Source organism: Sitophilus oryzae, unplaced genomic scaffold, assembly GCF_002938485.1.
Source record: "Sitophilus oryzae breed Bouriz unplaced genomic scaffold, Soryzae_2.0 scaffold_801_pilon_pilon, whole genome shotgun sequence".
Lineage (NCBI taxonomy): Eukaryota > Metazoa > Arthropoda > Insecta > Coleoptera > Curculionidae > Sitophilus > Sitophilus oryzae.
In genome coordinates this window covers 667,868-686,622 of record NW_022147419.1, presented here as the reverse complement: position 1 = coordinate 686,622, position 18,755 = coordinate 667,868, and the positions used below count along the sequence as shown (strand labels likewise).

General features: G+C 31.1%; 1 protein-coding gene across 2 annotated transcripts; it reads left to right on the top strand.

Annotated features, from left to right (window-relative positions):
- Positions 1-28: 28 nt before the first annotated feature.
- Positions 29-1,738, top strand: LOC115888583 (zinc finger Ran-binding domain-containing protein 2). 2 transcript variants are annotated; one of them, XM_030908345.1, is made up of 2 exons: positions 29-161; positions 327-1,738. In XM_030908345.1, the coding sequence occupies exons 1-2, from the start codon at positions 85-87 to the stop codon at positions 964-966; spliced, it is 717 nt and encodes a 238-aa protein (XP_030764205.1). In that variant the 5' UTR covers positions 29-84; the 3' UTR covers positions 967-1,738. The 2 variants fall into 2 exon arrangements, with proteins under 2 accessions (XP_030764205.1, XP_030764206.1); XM_030908346.1 differs by having other exon boundaries at positions 29-171.
- The last annotated feature ends 17,017 nt before the right edge of the window (positions 1,739-18,755 follow it).

The following is an 18,755-nucleotide window of genomic DNA, read 5'->3' as shown; positions in this document are numbered from 1 at the left end:
AAAAGATGAAGAATTTACTTTTCTATTTGTCCACCAGATGGGGGTCTAATCGTTAGCATCATATAAATAATATCCATGTCGTAAATGTTAATTTGGATTTTTTCAATTTTTGTGTCTGTGTTGTTTTTTAGTTTTTGTGATTTTAAATTTAGTTTGATAGGGTTAGTAAAGGTAAAAGTGCCACTAAAGGAAGTATCCACTATTTTTTACATACTTCTCTCCCTAAAAATACTATCGATTCAAAATGTCTATTTGTACGGCGTTAGCCGGACTTTCCTTGTTATTATTCTTGCACTGCACCTTATTTATAAATGTTGTTGTTTCAGATCGATGGCGGAACTATCATCATCGCCTCCACCATCATCTAAATCCCTGGTTGCAAACGAGGGTGACTGGACTTGCGAGGAGTGTGGAAACCTAAATTTTGCTCGGAGGAGCCTGTGTAATCGATGCCAGAAAGGTAAAGCTCCTAGTGCTGCAAGGAAACGTAAACTAGGCACTGAAATAGGAAAAGCAGCAGCAGAGAAAAGCAGAGGCCTGTTCAGTGCCGATGACTGGCAATGTAATAAATGTGGAAATGTCAATTGGGCTCGCAGGCAACAGTGTAACGTTTGTAATGCACCCAAATTTGGCGAAGTGGAAGAAAGAACCGGTTTAGGAGGTGGTTACAATGATAGAGGAGTAGTTGAGTACAAAGAGAGGGATGATTCTGACGATGATGAATATGATGAGTTTGGTCGTAAAAAGAAAAAGAGGTGTGACGAGATTAAACCTCCTAGTGGTAAAAATAATGAGACTAGTAAGAAGGCAGAAGTTGAAGAGGAGGAAGAAGAGGAAGAAGACGATGATGGTGATTTATCAAAGTATGATTTGTCTGATTGGGGAGATGTCAAAAAAGATGACAAAGGTGATAGCAAGTTGGATAAGTCGAGTTCTAGATCCCCATCTCCCAGATTTAAGCATTAAAATCAATTGAATATAATTAGTTTCTTAGCATTGACTTGAGATCACATACAAAACAAAATGATCTAAGTATAATCTGCCAAAAAATATTTATAAATATTTCTTAATGCTTAAAAATTAATTAATTTAAAATATTTACAGATTATGTATTTGTATCTTTTAACTTAAATGTGTAAACATTTTTTAAAGAAATTTTTATGAGATTTAGGAAAGAAGAAAGAGCGTAATATTAATATTGTCTAGAGTATAGAACTAGCGTCTTTTATATAGTATTTTAGATTAGGTATTGCTTTTAGATCATAATTTGTTAGTGTCTTTTTTTTAATTAGTGAAGTCATTTTTAAATGTAATTTTAGATGGTGTTTTTCTCCACTTATTTTATGTTTTATTTCAATTTGTATGTATTCATTGTACATCTGATGTTTATTCTAAATAATTTTAAAAAGTAGAAATTAAATTTGTTATGTAAATTAATGAACTGAATATTTATTAGTGTTTTATTGGCACTAAATTAACTTCTTCCTATTTAGGTATATTATTTTCTGTTTGTCTATTTTTTTCTTTATTTAGGCAAATGTTTTCTTCCAATTAGGTATATTGATTCTGATTAAATATAATATTGTTGTTATTATTATTTATGCAATGAATGTATTTTAAATCAATTTTAATACTGTATATAAATCACTTTTAATCATGTCACTGCTGTGTGGTATTTACTCAAATGTTTGAAGTCATTCAAATATGTATGTATTCCTTAAATAAACCTAAAGCAATATTTTGTGTTTTGTTATACTGTATTTAATAACAAAATATTTATAGAATGATACTTCTGTAATTTTTTATTTTGAAATATTATACAGGGTCCGGCAATAGTGCGTCGGGCATCTGTAGCTCCTAGAATAAAAGACTTGGAAATTTTGTTTAAGTGCAAACCTAAAGTATGTGCTAGGATGTATTTCAGGCAAATATTTTAAATTCTGTAGGGTGGCTCAAAAAAGTGTGAGTGGATCGGGATGACTTTTTTTTAACGGAACACCCTGTACATTATTGCATTTTTGGCTTCCTTTCAGATCACTTTATAATCCTAAGATATGAGTAAATATATTTCGGTAGTTTAATAATACTTAAATAAATAAAAAATATATATTTTTAAGCCTTTCTTAAAAAAAATATAAAAATACAAGAACTGTCCTGAAATCAACTACGTAAGTAACATCTGTACTTACTTTACTATAAATATGGTAATCGTAAATCATACAGGATATTCCCAATTCTGCGTCGAACTTTCTAAAATATAATTTTTCTTCGTTTTTTTTACACACGAAAAAAAATATTTTATGTTTTAGAAAGTTTGGTACACCCTGTACGATTTAAGTTTACAATATTTGTAGCAAAGTAAGTACAGACCATCTAAAGTAAATACCTAATATAGAACCATCTTGTAGAAGTTAAAATATTTTCCTGAAATACATCCTAGTACCCTAGTACATATACTTTATAGGTCTGCATTTGTAAAAAATTCCTAAGTTTTTTATTATAGGAGCTACAGAGATGCCCGACGCACTATTGTCGGACCCTGTATAAACATTTTAAAAACTATGAAAATTAATTTAAACATATATCATGCGATCGAAAAAAAACGACGTCAGTGATGCACGATGGCTATGAAATGACGATCGCTGTCATTTTAAATGGAAATTTTATATGGGGGAATGCCATCGATCGTCATTTCCAAGCCAACTGGACGCCGTTTTTATTCGATAATACGGTATTTTAAATACATTAAATATATGAATAATCTAAGACAGTCATGCCCTTATTGGAGATTACTTGCTTAAAACATTTTTAACCAAATGCGAAGATATTTCTTTCTATTAATATGATGTAGAACCATATAGCATGACACGGTGTACTGATGCTCCCAAAACCAAAGCAGGAACAGAGTAGGAGTATTTGGGCCGAAAAATAAATATTCCCAACCAATGGACCAGCATCCTTAGGCAGAAATCTACTCTATCGAAATATGCGTACAAAGAACATAAAAACACAACTTAATATATATTAAATTAAATTTTGTGGTACTTTGTACAGGATGACCCATTTTCGCCTGTTTTACAGGGTTTCTCGTTTATGAGCAGAAGTACAAAGATGCGGTTTTCACATTACTATGCTACTTTTTTATGAAACTAAACATGGTACACGCCTTAGAGTAGTCTAAGGTACACACGTATTTGTCCTAGCCCTCTTAGTTCCTGAAATACTGGGCGAAATTGAAATTGTTGCATTTTTCGACTCCCCTCATATCTCGGACATTATTAACTCATCGAAAAGATGAAAATCGAGCTCCATAGAGATTTCCAAGTAAAATTCAGTGGCGCAATTAGAACCAAGATAGAAATAAGAGGGTCGAAAAATGCAGTATTTTAAAATTTGTCTTGTATTTCAGGAACTAAAAGAACACGTAAGTGTGTCCTACCGATACTAAGAAATGCTGCTGTTAAAAATGTATGATAAAAATCTCCGTAAGCCTTTTATAAAACTCTCTCGACTTTTCTGTTCACTTTCTGTCACTTTTAAAGTCTTAAATCAGTTTTCGAAAAATGACTTAAAATCAAATGACATAAGTCATTAAAATGATTTAAATCAAAAAAAGACTTACATACATAACAATGTTAGAAAAATACCATATTAATTTGTCATTTTTACAATTTTATTGAGTAGGCTATAATTTGAGTTATGCAGAAATCAATTTTTTTAATTAATACAGATACCAATTTGTGAAAATATTATTTCGACCCATTACAATTGTGTAAGGGCAGGCATTAAAACAACAGACAGATACTGTAATTGTATTTTATAAAGAGATACAAAATAAACGAAGCTAAAAGTTGCTGAGAAGAGCTACTAGTGGAGGGATATCCGAGATTGGGAGATGATTGGGAGGGAGACAGCTTAGGGTTTTTATATAAACAAATTTATCCGTCAAGACTAAAAATTCTCAAAGATAAACACAATATAATCATACACAATAAGATTTCGCATCAAATAGCCTATGCAAATAGCAAATTTCATATACTACATGGCCAGCTAAATAGACTGACAGTGAGCTATCGTGGATATGAACCTTAGATTAAGAATAAATATGAACACACATTCCTAATGTAGTTTACAATTCGCTTCCAATTTAGAATAATTATAATTATAATATACAGGGAGAGTCTTAAATAAGTACAAATATTTTCAGGGCTGGTAGATCTCGATAAAAGAAACACATGTTTTCTCTTTATCGTTTTTCAAATAACCCCAAAATAAACCGAGTTATTTTACTTACTAAAAATAAAAAAATATATGTATTTTGCACAGGCTTGAAAAAACTGCACAGGTTTGTTCCAATACACGCTCAGGTGTAACTGTGCAGGTACACCTGCACAGGCAGACCTCTCCGGTAGACCGTAACGTGTGTGGCCGGCATTATCTGACCGACTAAATCTGTTTTTTTTCTGGGTCTTCTTTTTTGTAAACATAATCTACTACCTATATTGCCATAATATTAAGATATATTTTTTAACTAAAAATTAAAAAAATCCATTTTTTTTCTCGAAAAATACCAAATTTACAAAAGAATCGCGAAAGAAACCTTATAGACGTGTTTCTGGGGTAGCCCTATACCACCCCTAAAATATTTGTACTAATTTTAGGACATTTTTAGAGCCCCCAAAAATTTTTTATTGGCTTATGCAGTAAGTAAAAAAACAGAAAAACAACGGTTACTTAAAGGAAATAAGTATTGCGATGTTAATTTGCTTGCTCATTTAACAGTTGAAAAACAGGATTGATTTAACTACCTAAGAATGAGCGAGGAAACTTCCTTAGAACTACTGAAATTGACGTCTGGAATTGGGAATTGGGCTGGATGAGATGCGAGTGTCTTAAAGTTGCTGAACTGACTACTTTTGATGCATAAGCTCGTGGGTTCTCCACACCCACTAATTTTTTCTCGTGGGTGCTTGAGCACCCGAGCACCCACGCAGTCGGCGCCCCTGGTTCGTGCAATAAACTTTGATACGACTGATATCGGAGATGGAGAACTAACCTCTGTAAAACCGTCTCAGATACTGGTTTTTGTCAAAGCTCTGGGACTGATAAGAGTTATAACTCAAGAAAGGGGGACACAATTGATCTGTAAGGTCGCATTCTACATGTTCAAAAGGAAATACCTCTCTGACAGGAAATTCCACGTCCAGAAATGCAACCATTTTCGGCATACCGCCGCATCAGCCGTCCAAAATTACACACTTTCCTCGAACGATTTCTCCAGCCGCCGACCACGACGTCTGGAGAAATCAACGCACGGCGACGCTACACGTCGCGTCCGTCGAGACGCTGCTGCCAAAATCTAAAATTAAGAGCCGATCTCACACGGGAAGGGGGGCAGCGATACGTAAGCGGCCTCAACGGACTTTTTTGCAGTTTTTTGAGCGTTAGCGCCCCGGTAGTCTCGCGTTGGTGTGATTGTCTTTTTCGAAAATTCCGACATTATTTTTACGGTAAGTCGAGGAAAAAAAGTGGTCCTAATAAGTGTTCTTGCATGTTTGTGAGTGAAGCAAAACGTGATCCAGTAAAATCCAGCTTTATTTCTGAAATTTTTAATTACCATATAGGGAGGAAATATACGAACCGATGACGTTTAAATATCGTAGAGCAAATGCAAGACCAAGACAAAGACCGTTTAGGTCTTGCAGTCTAATAAGTAGTCTTGGTCATGGCCTTGGTCTTGTAGTGTCGTTTTCGCCTTGGTCTAGCACTTTTTTAACATAATTTTACTAGAGACGCTTTTTATATAGAAAATCCTTAAATAAAAATATTTTCAAGCAGAGCTGCAATAAGTCAAATTTAAAAATTTGATAAATAATTTTATTACAAGTCGAGTCATTTTTGTAAAGACTTAAATTAATATAATTACCCTCAAGTCAAGACAACCAGACTTCAATTTAAGTACCTTTTTTTTAAATATTAATATTAATATTCTTGTATCAATTCTTGTACCAATTAGGAGATTTTCTTAGTATCATATTATTAATTTATTGTTGGTATACCTACATATGAACTAACTAAAACCACATAAAATAAAACGGTTAATTTTCAGAACAACTACAAACACAAAAATATGTTTTTTTACAAAATTTAACCGATTTTTTAGTACTTTATATGTATCCATTACTAGTTTAGATGTTTCTATTAAAAAGTGGCGATGTGTGTTGATCACTATGTAATATATCAATATCACAGATCAATATATTCGAGATAAATTTCTTTCGTTCGTCTTTCGGGCTACATAACGGAGTCGGGGATTCACTTGAAAGACAACAGACTCACTACGCACGCGTAACACGACAAATAATTCAAATCGGTTCCGAAAATGTAATATTTTATTTGCTATTGGTATTGAGCGTTGTTTTGGTTTGGTTGCTAGTGGTATTGAGCGTTGTTTTATTCTGCTGCTTGGCTGCCGCCTCAATTTAAAAAGAAATAAATGCTGCTGTTAAAAATTTATCATAAAAATATATAAAAGTCTTTATTTAAGTTAACATAATTCTTTTTCATGACTTAAATCTTTTCTAAAAAGGCTTTTAAATCTTTTTTTTATTTCGGAATAAAGATTTAAATCACAAATCATTTTGAAAAAGACTTAAAAGTAAAGTCTTAAGTTTTTTTGTGAGCTTGCAGCTCTGTTTTCAAGTAATTTAAAGCAAAAGAAGAAGACTTTAAAAAAGAACATTATTTGATGAAAATTTTTCTTTTTCAATATTGAGTACTAACTAGACTACACCCACAAATGCTGTGATTGTTTTCGAATATAAATATAAAAAATAGTTAAGGAATCGCAGTTGTTGAAGTGTCTTCCTGTAATATTGAACCATCCTTTGGATTTATAGTTTATTGCGGCGTTAACAGTGTTAACACTAGAATTACTTTTTTTATTTAAACGTGCATTTTACTATACGATTGTCCATAACTCAGTTAAACTTTAAGCATTTATATCTACTTCTCTAAAAATCTCTAAATTAAGGAGTATTGTTATAGCGCGAAAGGCGCCATATGCTAAAATAATGAACTTTTTCGACCATGCTCCGAATTTTGTAACTTAGAAAACGCTAAGCGCTTTTTGAAGCTCAGCGTATATGACGTTAATTTTCGCTTAGCGTGCACTTAACAACCGGTTTGGGTATTCTCATTTGACGCGCTTAGCGTCTTTACCCATTGCGCTAAGCGATTTGAAAACGGTTACCCATAGCGGTTACCTTAAAGGGTCATTTTGCTTGTCGAACTGTCAATAAAAATTAAAAAAATGTGATTTTATGCGTTCTTTTGCTTTCTAGTGAAAATTATTTCTACTTCTATCAATTCCTCAATAAGTAATTGATAATTTACGACTTGGCAGCTATAAATATTGTTCAAAACATCGAAAATGCTGAGAAGAGTCTTCAACATTTCCCTCGTACAATAAGAATAATGACATATCCATAGAAAAATAGGTTGACATCATAGGGGTTGGCACATGGGGTTGGCATAACTCTGCATAACTCAACAATAGGTTATAAAATTCACGTGACATTGATATTTTTCATCGTTTTACCCAAAGGACTGTATATATTCTAAAAAAGATTCTAAAGGACTGTTCGATCGCGTCAAATCGCCGCTGTCGTATTCGCCGTGGAATGCTACGTCACGCGCTGACCAGCGCTCCACAGTGCGGCGGATGGTTATTCTAGCGGGACAAAATCTCAAGAGCAATGTTTGGGACTGAAATTCTAAGAACGCAGCAAATGGTCTAATATATAGCAACTATATGATTAAATTTATTTATTTATTAACAACTTAATTTATTAATAAATAAATACAAGATAATAAAACTATGATATTATTCGTACATGACACACAAAAACCGTATTGTAAACTATTGCCAAATACATAGAATTATGATATCAGGTGAAATACTTACAAAAACTCTTTAGCAGTTATTTTTAATTACTTTGTAATCTTGTGACACCCCCTATATTTTATTTTAAAAATTATATTTTATTTTAAAAATATTAATTAAGATAGATATTTTAATTTTAATTTTAACACTCGGTAATTGTAAATTCATATATAGTAAGTATCTAAGACAATTTTTAAACTCAGTGCCTTTTGATGGAGTTGTTTTGTTTTTATACTATCCGATTGAAATGAATCTTTTGGGCATTCACCTGTTAAGCTTGAACTCCCTGTGACTGTGACTACCTGTGTTGATAACTATTGGTAACTGAAAAGATCTACATCATTCAATATATCGATATTTGAAAAAAAAAGTGAAAGTTTGATATCTGCAGAACAAAGGTACAAAGGATTTTAACAAATAATATACGTACAGTAGAAAAGTACATACTTTTGGCAATCTTCAACATAATTTGGCTTTCTAATAAAATGTATAAGCACTTGTAAATATTTTGTTTTCGTATGATCTCTGCCTTGCTGAGCAGAAAACGACCAAATTTGGTTGATAAAAATGTATCGAAATACAAAGAATATTCATGCATTTTTGTATCAATTGGATTGTCTACTATTTATTCTTATCAGTACACATTTTTTGGCTTATTTCTGACCAAACGCTTTTGTCCCGCTAAATTTATCTACCAACGCACTGTGCGCTCGTCCTGCAAATGCAAAAATAACTGTCACTGTCTAAAATCTTTAGCGCCAACTTCAACTCGGTCAGTAGATGACGTAAAAAAACTGACAGTGCAGGAAGATAGGAATCGAACTATCCTTATCTCTATAGTAGGTATCCTTGCGTTTTACCCACATTTATTTGACTATAGTCTGTCCAACGACAAAATCCTTGACAGTGATAGATATGTCTGTCATTTTAATTTCAAAGTAGTTTATTTTATTTTACAAAGAAATAATTTGCTACAATTAGAACGCATAATTAATAATATTTAATTTTGAGTGACAAGTGATTACTTCAAAATATTGTGAAAAAAAAACTGTATATAACTGAAAAAATCTAATCTTGGTTAATTAACTTTAATCTTAATTTTTCTCTGCAGTACTAAAATGTATTATTTACCTATCGTGTGATGTTATTTTACAGATACTCCAGTTTTTGGTACCATATACGAGATGGTATACATCTTTATTTGTGGCTAATACAACTCTCTGGCCCTAGTCTCTGGCAAGCTGTGTCTCTGGCGGTCTCTGTCCACCGAATATTAACTGTAAACTATGGTCAGGGTCAACAATTAATTTTCACTCGAGTTTTCCTCCACTTAATGTTTAAAAACAACACACAGAAACACAAGTAACGACACAGTCCAAAATGCAAAATGCAAAATATTTATCATTTCTATTTGACATAATTTGACACAAAATTATACGAGTTCATACGCATAGACGTCCGATTGTCGTTCATCGTTGCGTCAAACCAATAATATTGAAATATGATCTGTCATTTTTGAAATAAACCAATAAAACTGGTTAAAGCAACAAGAGACGACGCATGACGTATTTATTTATAAACCCATTTATAGTTAACTTAAAAACTATTAGAAACTTTTTTTTTGTAAAATAAATAAATTGGTATGGAAGTCATCTGCTTTTTTCTGTCATCGTCTGTCGAAATCTTACCTGAGAAAAAAACATAGTATATTAATAAACTATTAGATTATACAGTTTATACTAATACCGTATGATCGAATGAAAACGGCGTCAGCGATGGCTATGAAATGAAGATCGCTGTCATTTTATATGTAAAATTATATTGGAAATGTCATCGATCGTCATTTCCAAGCCAAATGGACGCCATTATTTTTCGATCATACGGTAGTATAATATATTATGTATTCCCTTATTTCTCTCGATTTTTGACCGAGACCTACCGCACGCTGCACGACAAACTACTTTACAGTCTTTTTCTGGAATTCTCTATAACGTCACTGTTAATTTAAGTTCTGACACAATATTCTTCTATATTAGACCTCTGAACAAAAACAAATGTAGAATAAATATTAACTAACATAAAATAAAGCTGAGAAAAGTACAACAAATTCGTAAAATATCAAATTAAATTTAAATGTGTCAAACTGCCGCATGTCCTGTCCATTGCCACTTGAGAGCTTTGACTCTGTGGATGGCATCTTTTACCTGGCTCTTTTGTCGTATCCACTTTAATTTTTAACTCTATGTATCCACTCTATATTTTAAGGTCTTTTTTGGTTATTCCCAGCATATTCATGATGATAATGATGATTCCTCCCTTAACCTTTTTATTCAAAGACTCGTACCCAAATCAATATAAAATACTATATACGAGTAGAAATAGTAAATTTCTCTGAATATAACTAATACTACTACATCCGTTTGAACAGACCATTTTCTTATTTTGAAATCTATTTTAGTTGAGTCTGTCGTTTCTGTAAACAACTATTCCTTTCACCGTGGACGGTCGCATAAAATATATTCGAAAAAAGTGCGTCTCCTGTTATCCATTACTCCATCATATTTAACGTCCTACTTATTTTAAAATAGTGCCAAAATACGCAAATGCATCATTAATATAAATCTTACTTAATCGCTATGAAAATTCCTGTAGAAGATTTTTCTTATTTTGATGCTTTGGGTTGAAAAATTAAAAAAACCCTTTGGTACAAATTTTCCTCAAAAAATATGAAAAAATGTGCCTATAAGTATATAGATCCGGAATTGCAAAGATTTAAAGATACAAGTTATTAAAACTTTAAAAATATATTTTTTTGGGCTTATATTTTCTGTCATTTTTTGGATTTTGTCCATCGAAATCTTCTCTGACAGTCCAGGATACATGACAGTCAAAGTTGACAGTGTAGACAACTTGCAGGCAACTACAACCTAACCGACTGTCATTTTAATTCATATGTAAATTGTATTTTTTGTTATTTTACGGATTTGGTCTGTCCAAATCTTCCCTGACCCACTGCCGTTCTTTAAAAGATCAGCCTGGGAGCGGACTTTTGTTTACTTCATCAGCTGTACATACTTAGATATTGGGTTAGATTCCGTTTCATATTTTGTCGGTTGATTTTTGGTTTTAACTCTATGATTTTTGGTATTATTTATTATTGTAGTGCAAAAAACTACTTATTTTGGTGTTCAAGTGACATAAACTACTACCTACCAGATTCACAGGTCACTCTCGGTTTCGCATAAAAAAATAGAAAAATTGAAAAATTACAGATTTTTGTAAAGACAAGACTGATACAGTTTAAAAGAAGAATGTGTCTTTGTTTGATAATATATAATGTATGTCAAGTTGTCAAGCATAACATATATTTTTGTTCAGTAATTTTTAATGAATAGTGTTGATTATTTATAATACCAAATTAATATCAAATATTTAAGTGATGGCTGAATACAATATGAATAAAATAACAATAAAATTGGTATATTTGCATAATACAAAATTAAGTTTTAAGAATAAAGGTGTTACTAAAAATACTAAGAAATTCATATTTCTTTGTTTTAACAGGTCTAATGTTATTTACATTTTACGTTAGAATTATACCGTATCATCGAAAAAAATCGGCGTCTATTTGGCTTGGAAATGAACATCGATAATATTCCCTAAATAACTGTACATATAAAATAATTAACTAGAATTTTACAATCTTGGAAAATTTGATATTCTTGAACCTTGTTTTTAAATATTCTAAATTTTTTGATTTTCTTGGGATTTAGGTTCGGGAAAAACGCTGATTAAGTTTTCATTTGGTTTTTCATTATTTTTATTTGGTTTAAAAAAAAATTTTCGGCTAACATTATAGCCTTCATCAGTGTTGTGTCAATTGAAAAAAATAGTGTCGAATATAATCCAAAAAATTACATATAAAATATTCACACCACACACATAATGTTTACTGCGTACTCCATAGTCAATGTAGATAATTTTAGTGTTAAGAATAATAATTTTAAAAAATATGTGGTCATCTTTTGATAAGTTTATATTAGTTTATTATTTGCAGTAAACATTATGAGGTGTGAATTATACTGTATATGTAATTTTTTGGATTATATTCGACACTATTTTTCTCATATGACACAACACTGATGAAGGCTATAGTTAGCCGAAACGTTTTTTTAAACCAAATAAAAATAATGAAAACCCAAATGAAAACTTAAATCAGAGTTTTTCCTGAACCTAAAAATCCCCAGAAAATCAAAAATTTTAGAATAATTTTACTTATAAAATGCCAGCGATCTTCATTTCATACCCATCGCTGACGCCTTTTTTTAGATAATATTGTATTATTTGTAAATATAATTTTTCGAACATTGATACTTGCAAATTATACATATAAATTTTGTGCGTGCAAATATTAATACATCACTATTAGTAGATATTGAATGTTTTTTGTTAAATTAGATCGATTTTCAAACCCCAAAATTTAAAATATATTTACATTTTACCCATTATCTTATGTACCTATACATTTTTTGTACATTGTAAAATATTTGCTGCATTTGTATGGTTCATAGTTTATTTGCCAAAAATTTGCCTCAAAATCTGAGGAATAATTATGTTTTCCATGTATTCTACAACATATTTATTAATCCGTTATATCTAACTAGCGTGACGTCATAAATCTCGTCCGTAGGCTGATCTTTTAATAGAAGGCACTGCCTGACCCTTTGGATATACTTCATAGTTGAGTTCGATCAGAGAATACATAACAGTGACAGTTGTGTCTGTCATTTCAATTCACCAGTAAATTGTAGTTTATGTAATTTTTTGGATTTCGTCTGTCGAAATATTTCCCGACTCGTTGAATAGAGTTTATAAGACAGTAATTGTCATAATAAAAGTAAATGTTGAAACAAAGTTGCCTGTCATTTGTATTTTTATTTTTTGGATGTTGTCTGTTGAAATCTTTTCTTACTCTCACTTGAAAAATTAAATTTTGAAATGTATATTTTTTTTCAAATTGTACATCAGTAGGAAAGAGGAGGAGGGGAGATATTTCGTATATTCCCCAACTCACAACTACTATTTCCGCTTACATTATATTATTTATACTTTATGGTCAATGATATAACCCGACAACGAACAACGTTCTTCTTCTTAAATAGATACATTTTAAAGTCTGTTATTACATGTACGTTATATTACATATACTGCTATTACTAAGATATCATAAATAAAATTGTGTGTAAGAGATACTGTAAACTGAGAAAGTACATCGAAACACTAAACGTTTATTTCCAGCGCTATTTTAAAAATAAAAAGAACCGCGCGCTGAGTGGCCTTACTTTTTTTTCTCAGCGAACGTATTTATATCGCGGAAGGCATGCTACAATTCCTCTTGGGCATGTAAATTCGATTATTAGTCATGCACGAATGCCCCATATATATTTACGAATTAGCCGTAAATTTCCTGGGAGTTTGTTTAATTTTTTCGACGCGCGCCAAGACCGTTCAACTCCAATAATACAATAAACACTAACGTTATTCTCGATCGTGGTGTTTATCGTTAAAGGCGAAATACTTCCGATGGCTTTCCTGTATTCTTTCTTTACGAAATCGCCGATCGATCGATTACAATAAATAAACCAGGAATGCAGTTGAAAACGTGGTTTCTATCAGACCGTTTTAGATGTATCTTTGAGTCCTAGCAGTGTTAGGAAGCTGGATTATTTAAAGATGAGTGTGATGAGTACATATTTGAAGTCATTTTGAGACTCTTACATTTTCAATATTTTATGCTTGGATTGTTGCTCGACGTAACTTAGTGACAATTGTGTCTGACTGGTCGACTTTATTTATTTAAATAACGGATATTTGTTAAAATATAAAAAATCTAAAACGGATAGGTTATGTGAGCGAGGAGGCCCATGCAATTAATCCACCTTTTCCTATCTGTAAGTTTGCCTAATTATGATATAAATAATTTTTAATATTTATTTCATATACGAACTTCCATTAGCTGCAGCCTTAGCCATCCAGCAATAAAGTGGGTCTCAAAATAAATTTAGCATAAACTAAAGTAATGTACGACAAACTAGTGGAAAGAAAAGACATTCTAATAAACAACACAACACTGGAAATAGTAGAAGAATATATGTTTGGGACAACTAATACGCCGTTCGGAATGTCTATTTCCAAAAGTCAACAGAAGGATTAAGTTAGCATGGAGTACTTATGGAAGAAACTCAATCATATTCAAATCAATATGCCACTATATATAAGGAAGAAAACATTCGACCAATGTGTACTACCAGTCATGATCTATGCATGCGAAACTTGGACACTTAAAACAGACATCATAAGAAAACTGCAGGTCGCACAACGCTGAATGGAACGAAATATGCTGGGAATAACCAGGAGAGACCGTAAAAAAATAGAGTGGATACGACAAAAGATCCAGGTAATAGATGTAATCCACAGAGTCAAATACCTACCTCAAATGGCAATGGGCAGGACATCTGGCACGAAGAACGGACAGATGTACGACAAAAATTACAGCATGGTACCCACGAAGAATTAAGAGACCTAGAGGAAGACCGAATCTGAGATGAGACCATGCTATTAGGAAATTAGCAGCTAGAGCTTAGGCTACACTATAATTGGAAATGGTTGAATAAGCTGAAGATGATGATGATTTCATTATGAGAGGGAGCGTCATAATGAAAGTCATGTTGGAACCACTCTATTGATGCGCGAGTCTCTAAATTTAACTTTTCTAACATGTCATGACATGAAAACTGTTCTCTAAAAAGCGTAAGTAACGTTCATCGGTCAACGTATCATCGAAAATGTATGGTCCAAAAAGAGTTGAACCAACAATCCCGCACGGTTTTCTTCATTTAAAACATTCATATTTACAATTTAGTTACGTCTTGATAAAATATTTTTGTTTGGGGTGACAGTTTGACATCTCTGAGAGGCAACGACGATTGAACTGGTTTCCATGGCTAAGCAAAATTGTTTAAAAAATATAAGAATTGGCTATAACTTTCTAATTTTTCGATACAAATATACCATAGCTTATATCGCTGAAAAGCTTAAAAAATGGCGCTTTTTATGAAGTCATGGTTTATCAAACCAACTATGGTTTCCATTTAAAAAACATATGTTAGTGTCATATGTCAAAAATGACAGGATTTAGAAAGAAAAACGGAAAAAACCATCACATTAAGGATGTGAATATCTACAACTTTTATCCAAATTTTTTTTGTCTAAAGTAGATTATAATGGAGGAAGCATTTTTAAAATAACCGAAACTGTTTTTTTTTTCGAAATATCTAATTAGCCATAAACTTTTTCAAAAATCTAAAAGGCGCATACGTATGTCCTCACAAAACTGTTATTCTTTCCCCTTTTGACCGACTCTCTATCTTCAGTAGTTTCCGAGATACCCATAGAAAATCGTAGAAAACTCACCCTGTAGAACTTCAGTGCAACTGAAATTCTAACTCGATATTGTCAACTCAGTGGATGCCTTCACTAAATGAATCACCCTGTATAGGGCGTTCTATTTAAAATTACCAAGTTGGCATCTACTTTCATTATAATTAGAGATATCGTCATTATAAACATATTTTAGTCGAATTGTTTTCAGTGATATTACTAGTATCTTAATTTTTTTGTCTATGGTAAATGTATTACTGTATGATTCAAAGTACTTCCCAGTAGAAGGATGTGGTATAATTTGTGCAATAAACTTTTTGAATGTCGGAAAGAGACATTTTAAAAATCGAGAAAATATTTTTGGAATAAAATAATTAGTTATTTTTTATACAAGACGATAAATGGTATTTTGTAGTCGACCGAAAAGATTAATTCACGAGCGATGAAATCGCGAGTGAATTAATTTCGGGAGACTATAATGCAATTTTATCGTCGTGTATAAAACAATATTTATTTCCATAGCGAGTTACGTTTTAAAAAATATTCAGAAATTATTATTTCAAGGAATTTATTACGAGTAGAAAAAATATTATGCTGGGTTGGCGTTGGTTTCTATGTAATTTGACAAATAAATAAAGCTGTCTCTTTAGTTGTCAGTTTTGAGTCAATATTTTTTAATTCTCTTTCGTGTCAATCGCTGATTGAATTGGAGCCAGAAATGGCTCAAAACGAAATAAGTAAATTACCAACAGATATTCAGGCTGAGGCGACAAACGCCATATCCAAACTACTTCCATTTAAATCTCGAATAACTTTTGAAAAGGATAACAATAATTTTCAAAAATGGAAGCAATTAAAAAACGTGCGAGAAGAAATAAAATTTTTAACCTATCCTCGCTGTTAAAGTATCATTTAATCTACCCTTGCGGTTAAAGTACTATTTTATCTACTATTTTTGATAGATATAAGGCAATTTTAACAGTTGCTATGGATTTTTTTTTAAATGGGATGCTTGTTCATCTTTTAGCAAGAACTGGTCAGCTTATTTAAGTCTAACCGTAATATTCTGCACGAAGGCCCGGGAGTGAAATGAAATGTGAAATCACCAGACAATAAATCTGGTCTGTAAAACAGGTCACTAGAGAGAACCGTTGTCTAATTGCAACTGGCACCATTTCTTTTTCATCTTAGGATTTATAATATCCTGCAGACTTCATATCCGTTACTTCTACACATTTAACAAACTTATTACCTACTTAGTTCTATATTAGGAAGAATATTCCTACTGATTGGAATAATACAGTGCATACATAAGGACTAAAGATTCTTATTTAAAAGATATTTTAGAGATCATTCATATACAGGGTTGTTCACCACATACGACACGGAGTATTGTAGCTAAACGATGAGATTTTTACAAATTGTAAGTTTGGGGTTCGAGTGTCCAAAATAAATAAAAAATATCAAAGTTGTATTTTTCTAAATGGTATATTATTACATTTTTAGTTTCTACGATTAAAATAAAGGTAAATTTGATTAAGGTTTATTATACTTAAACCTTACCGTTTTTGAAATATTTTCAATTTTGTGAAATTGCAGTAAAAATTTTAAAGCTTCATTTCTCCAAGGGTATCAATGTTTTTAATACTAAATATTTAATGAAGTTTATTTATTGATCAGTTATTGTGTTGCAATAATAAAAATAGTACTACCTTATACAGAGTGTCTAAAAATTTATTTTAAATAATTATTAGCTTCAAACGGCAATAACTTCTTTAATTTAAATGGAATGCCCTGTATATTTTAGGAGAATCAGATACACAATTAAATTGTCTATCAAATTGTATTATACTATTTTTTACCTATCCCTTCAAGCTTTCGTAGAAAATGCATTTTCTTATAATTTATACCTCATTTATCAATATATCCATGGAATATTGACATTTTAGATTGTTTTTAAAGCAACAAATGTACAAAATGTACAGACTAGTAATATTATCGTTTTTAGCAAAACGATAATATTACTAGCCCATTTGTATGCAAAAAGAAAACTATTTAAATCTTTATAAAAGAGTATACCATTAATTAAATATAACACCATTATTTCCGCCCATATATTAATTAATGACATACTTAATTGTGTTCGTTAATAAATTATTATAAATAAATGTGGATTTTTGAGTCAGAAATCAATATAATAATAAGTTATCAAATTAAAGTCTTTGTTGTTATAAATAAGCATTTATTAAAAAATGAAATATCATTTTTAAGGTGTTACTTTTTATCACACTGTCTAATGCCCATACAAAATTCAGTTTTTTAGTATTTGGAGCAATTATTATTAATCAACGCAAACAGTCAGTTAATGTAGTTTGAATACTGGAATCATATTAATTGGTCCTCTTTAACAAATATTTAAACAGTTTTTTTTATTTTTTAATGAAATAATCTTTAAAAATAATCTATAATGTCAATAGTCCATGGGTATATTGATAAATAAGTTCTAAATTACAAGAAAATGCATTTTCTACGGAAACTTAAAGAGATAGGTAAAAAATGGTATAATATAATTTGATAGATAATTAAATTGTGCATCTGATTCTCGTAAAATATACTGGGTGTTCCATTTAAATTAAACAAGTTATTGCCGTTTGAAGCTAATAGTTATTTAAAATAAATTTTTAGACACTCTGTATAAGGTAGTATTATTTTTATTATTGCAACACAATAACTGATCAGTAAATAAACTTCAGTAAATATTTAGTATTAAAAACTTTGATACCCTTGGAGAAATGAAGCCTTAAAATTTTTACTGCAATTTCACAAAATTGAAAATATTTCAAAAACGGTAAGGTTCAAGTATAATAAATCTTAATCAAATTTACCTTTATTTTAATCGTAGAAACTAAAAATGTAATAATATACAGGGTGTTCCATTTAAAAAAATACAACTTTGATATTTTTTACTTATTTGGGACACTCTGTATCTTGTAAAATTATTTTTAAATTGTACCTCTTATAGTCCTTCATCGAATCCAAAACTTACAATTTGTAAAAATCTCATCGTTTAGCTACAATACTCCGTGTCGTATGTGGTGAACAACCCTGTATATTAGTAAGAATTTAATGCAAAAAAATTAAAACCAATCAGTCTAGACATGTGTCATATTTTTAAAGCTGGATGTTGTATAGTGACATAAAATAATCATAGTGCTTCTGCTGGGCTTAGAAAATTACAAAAAATTATTAAATTAACGTTTAATAGTTATTTTTTGTAAAAGACGATAAAATGGTATTTTATCGTCTTTTACAAAAAATCGACGATAAAATGGTATTTTATCGTCGATCGAAAAGATTAATTCACGATGAT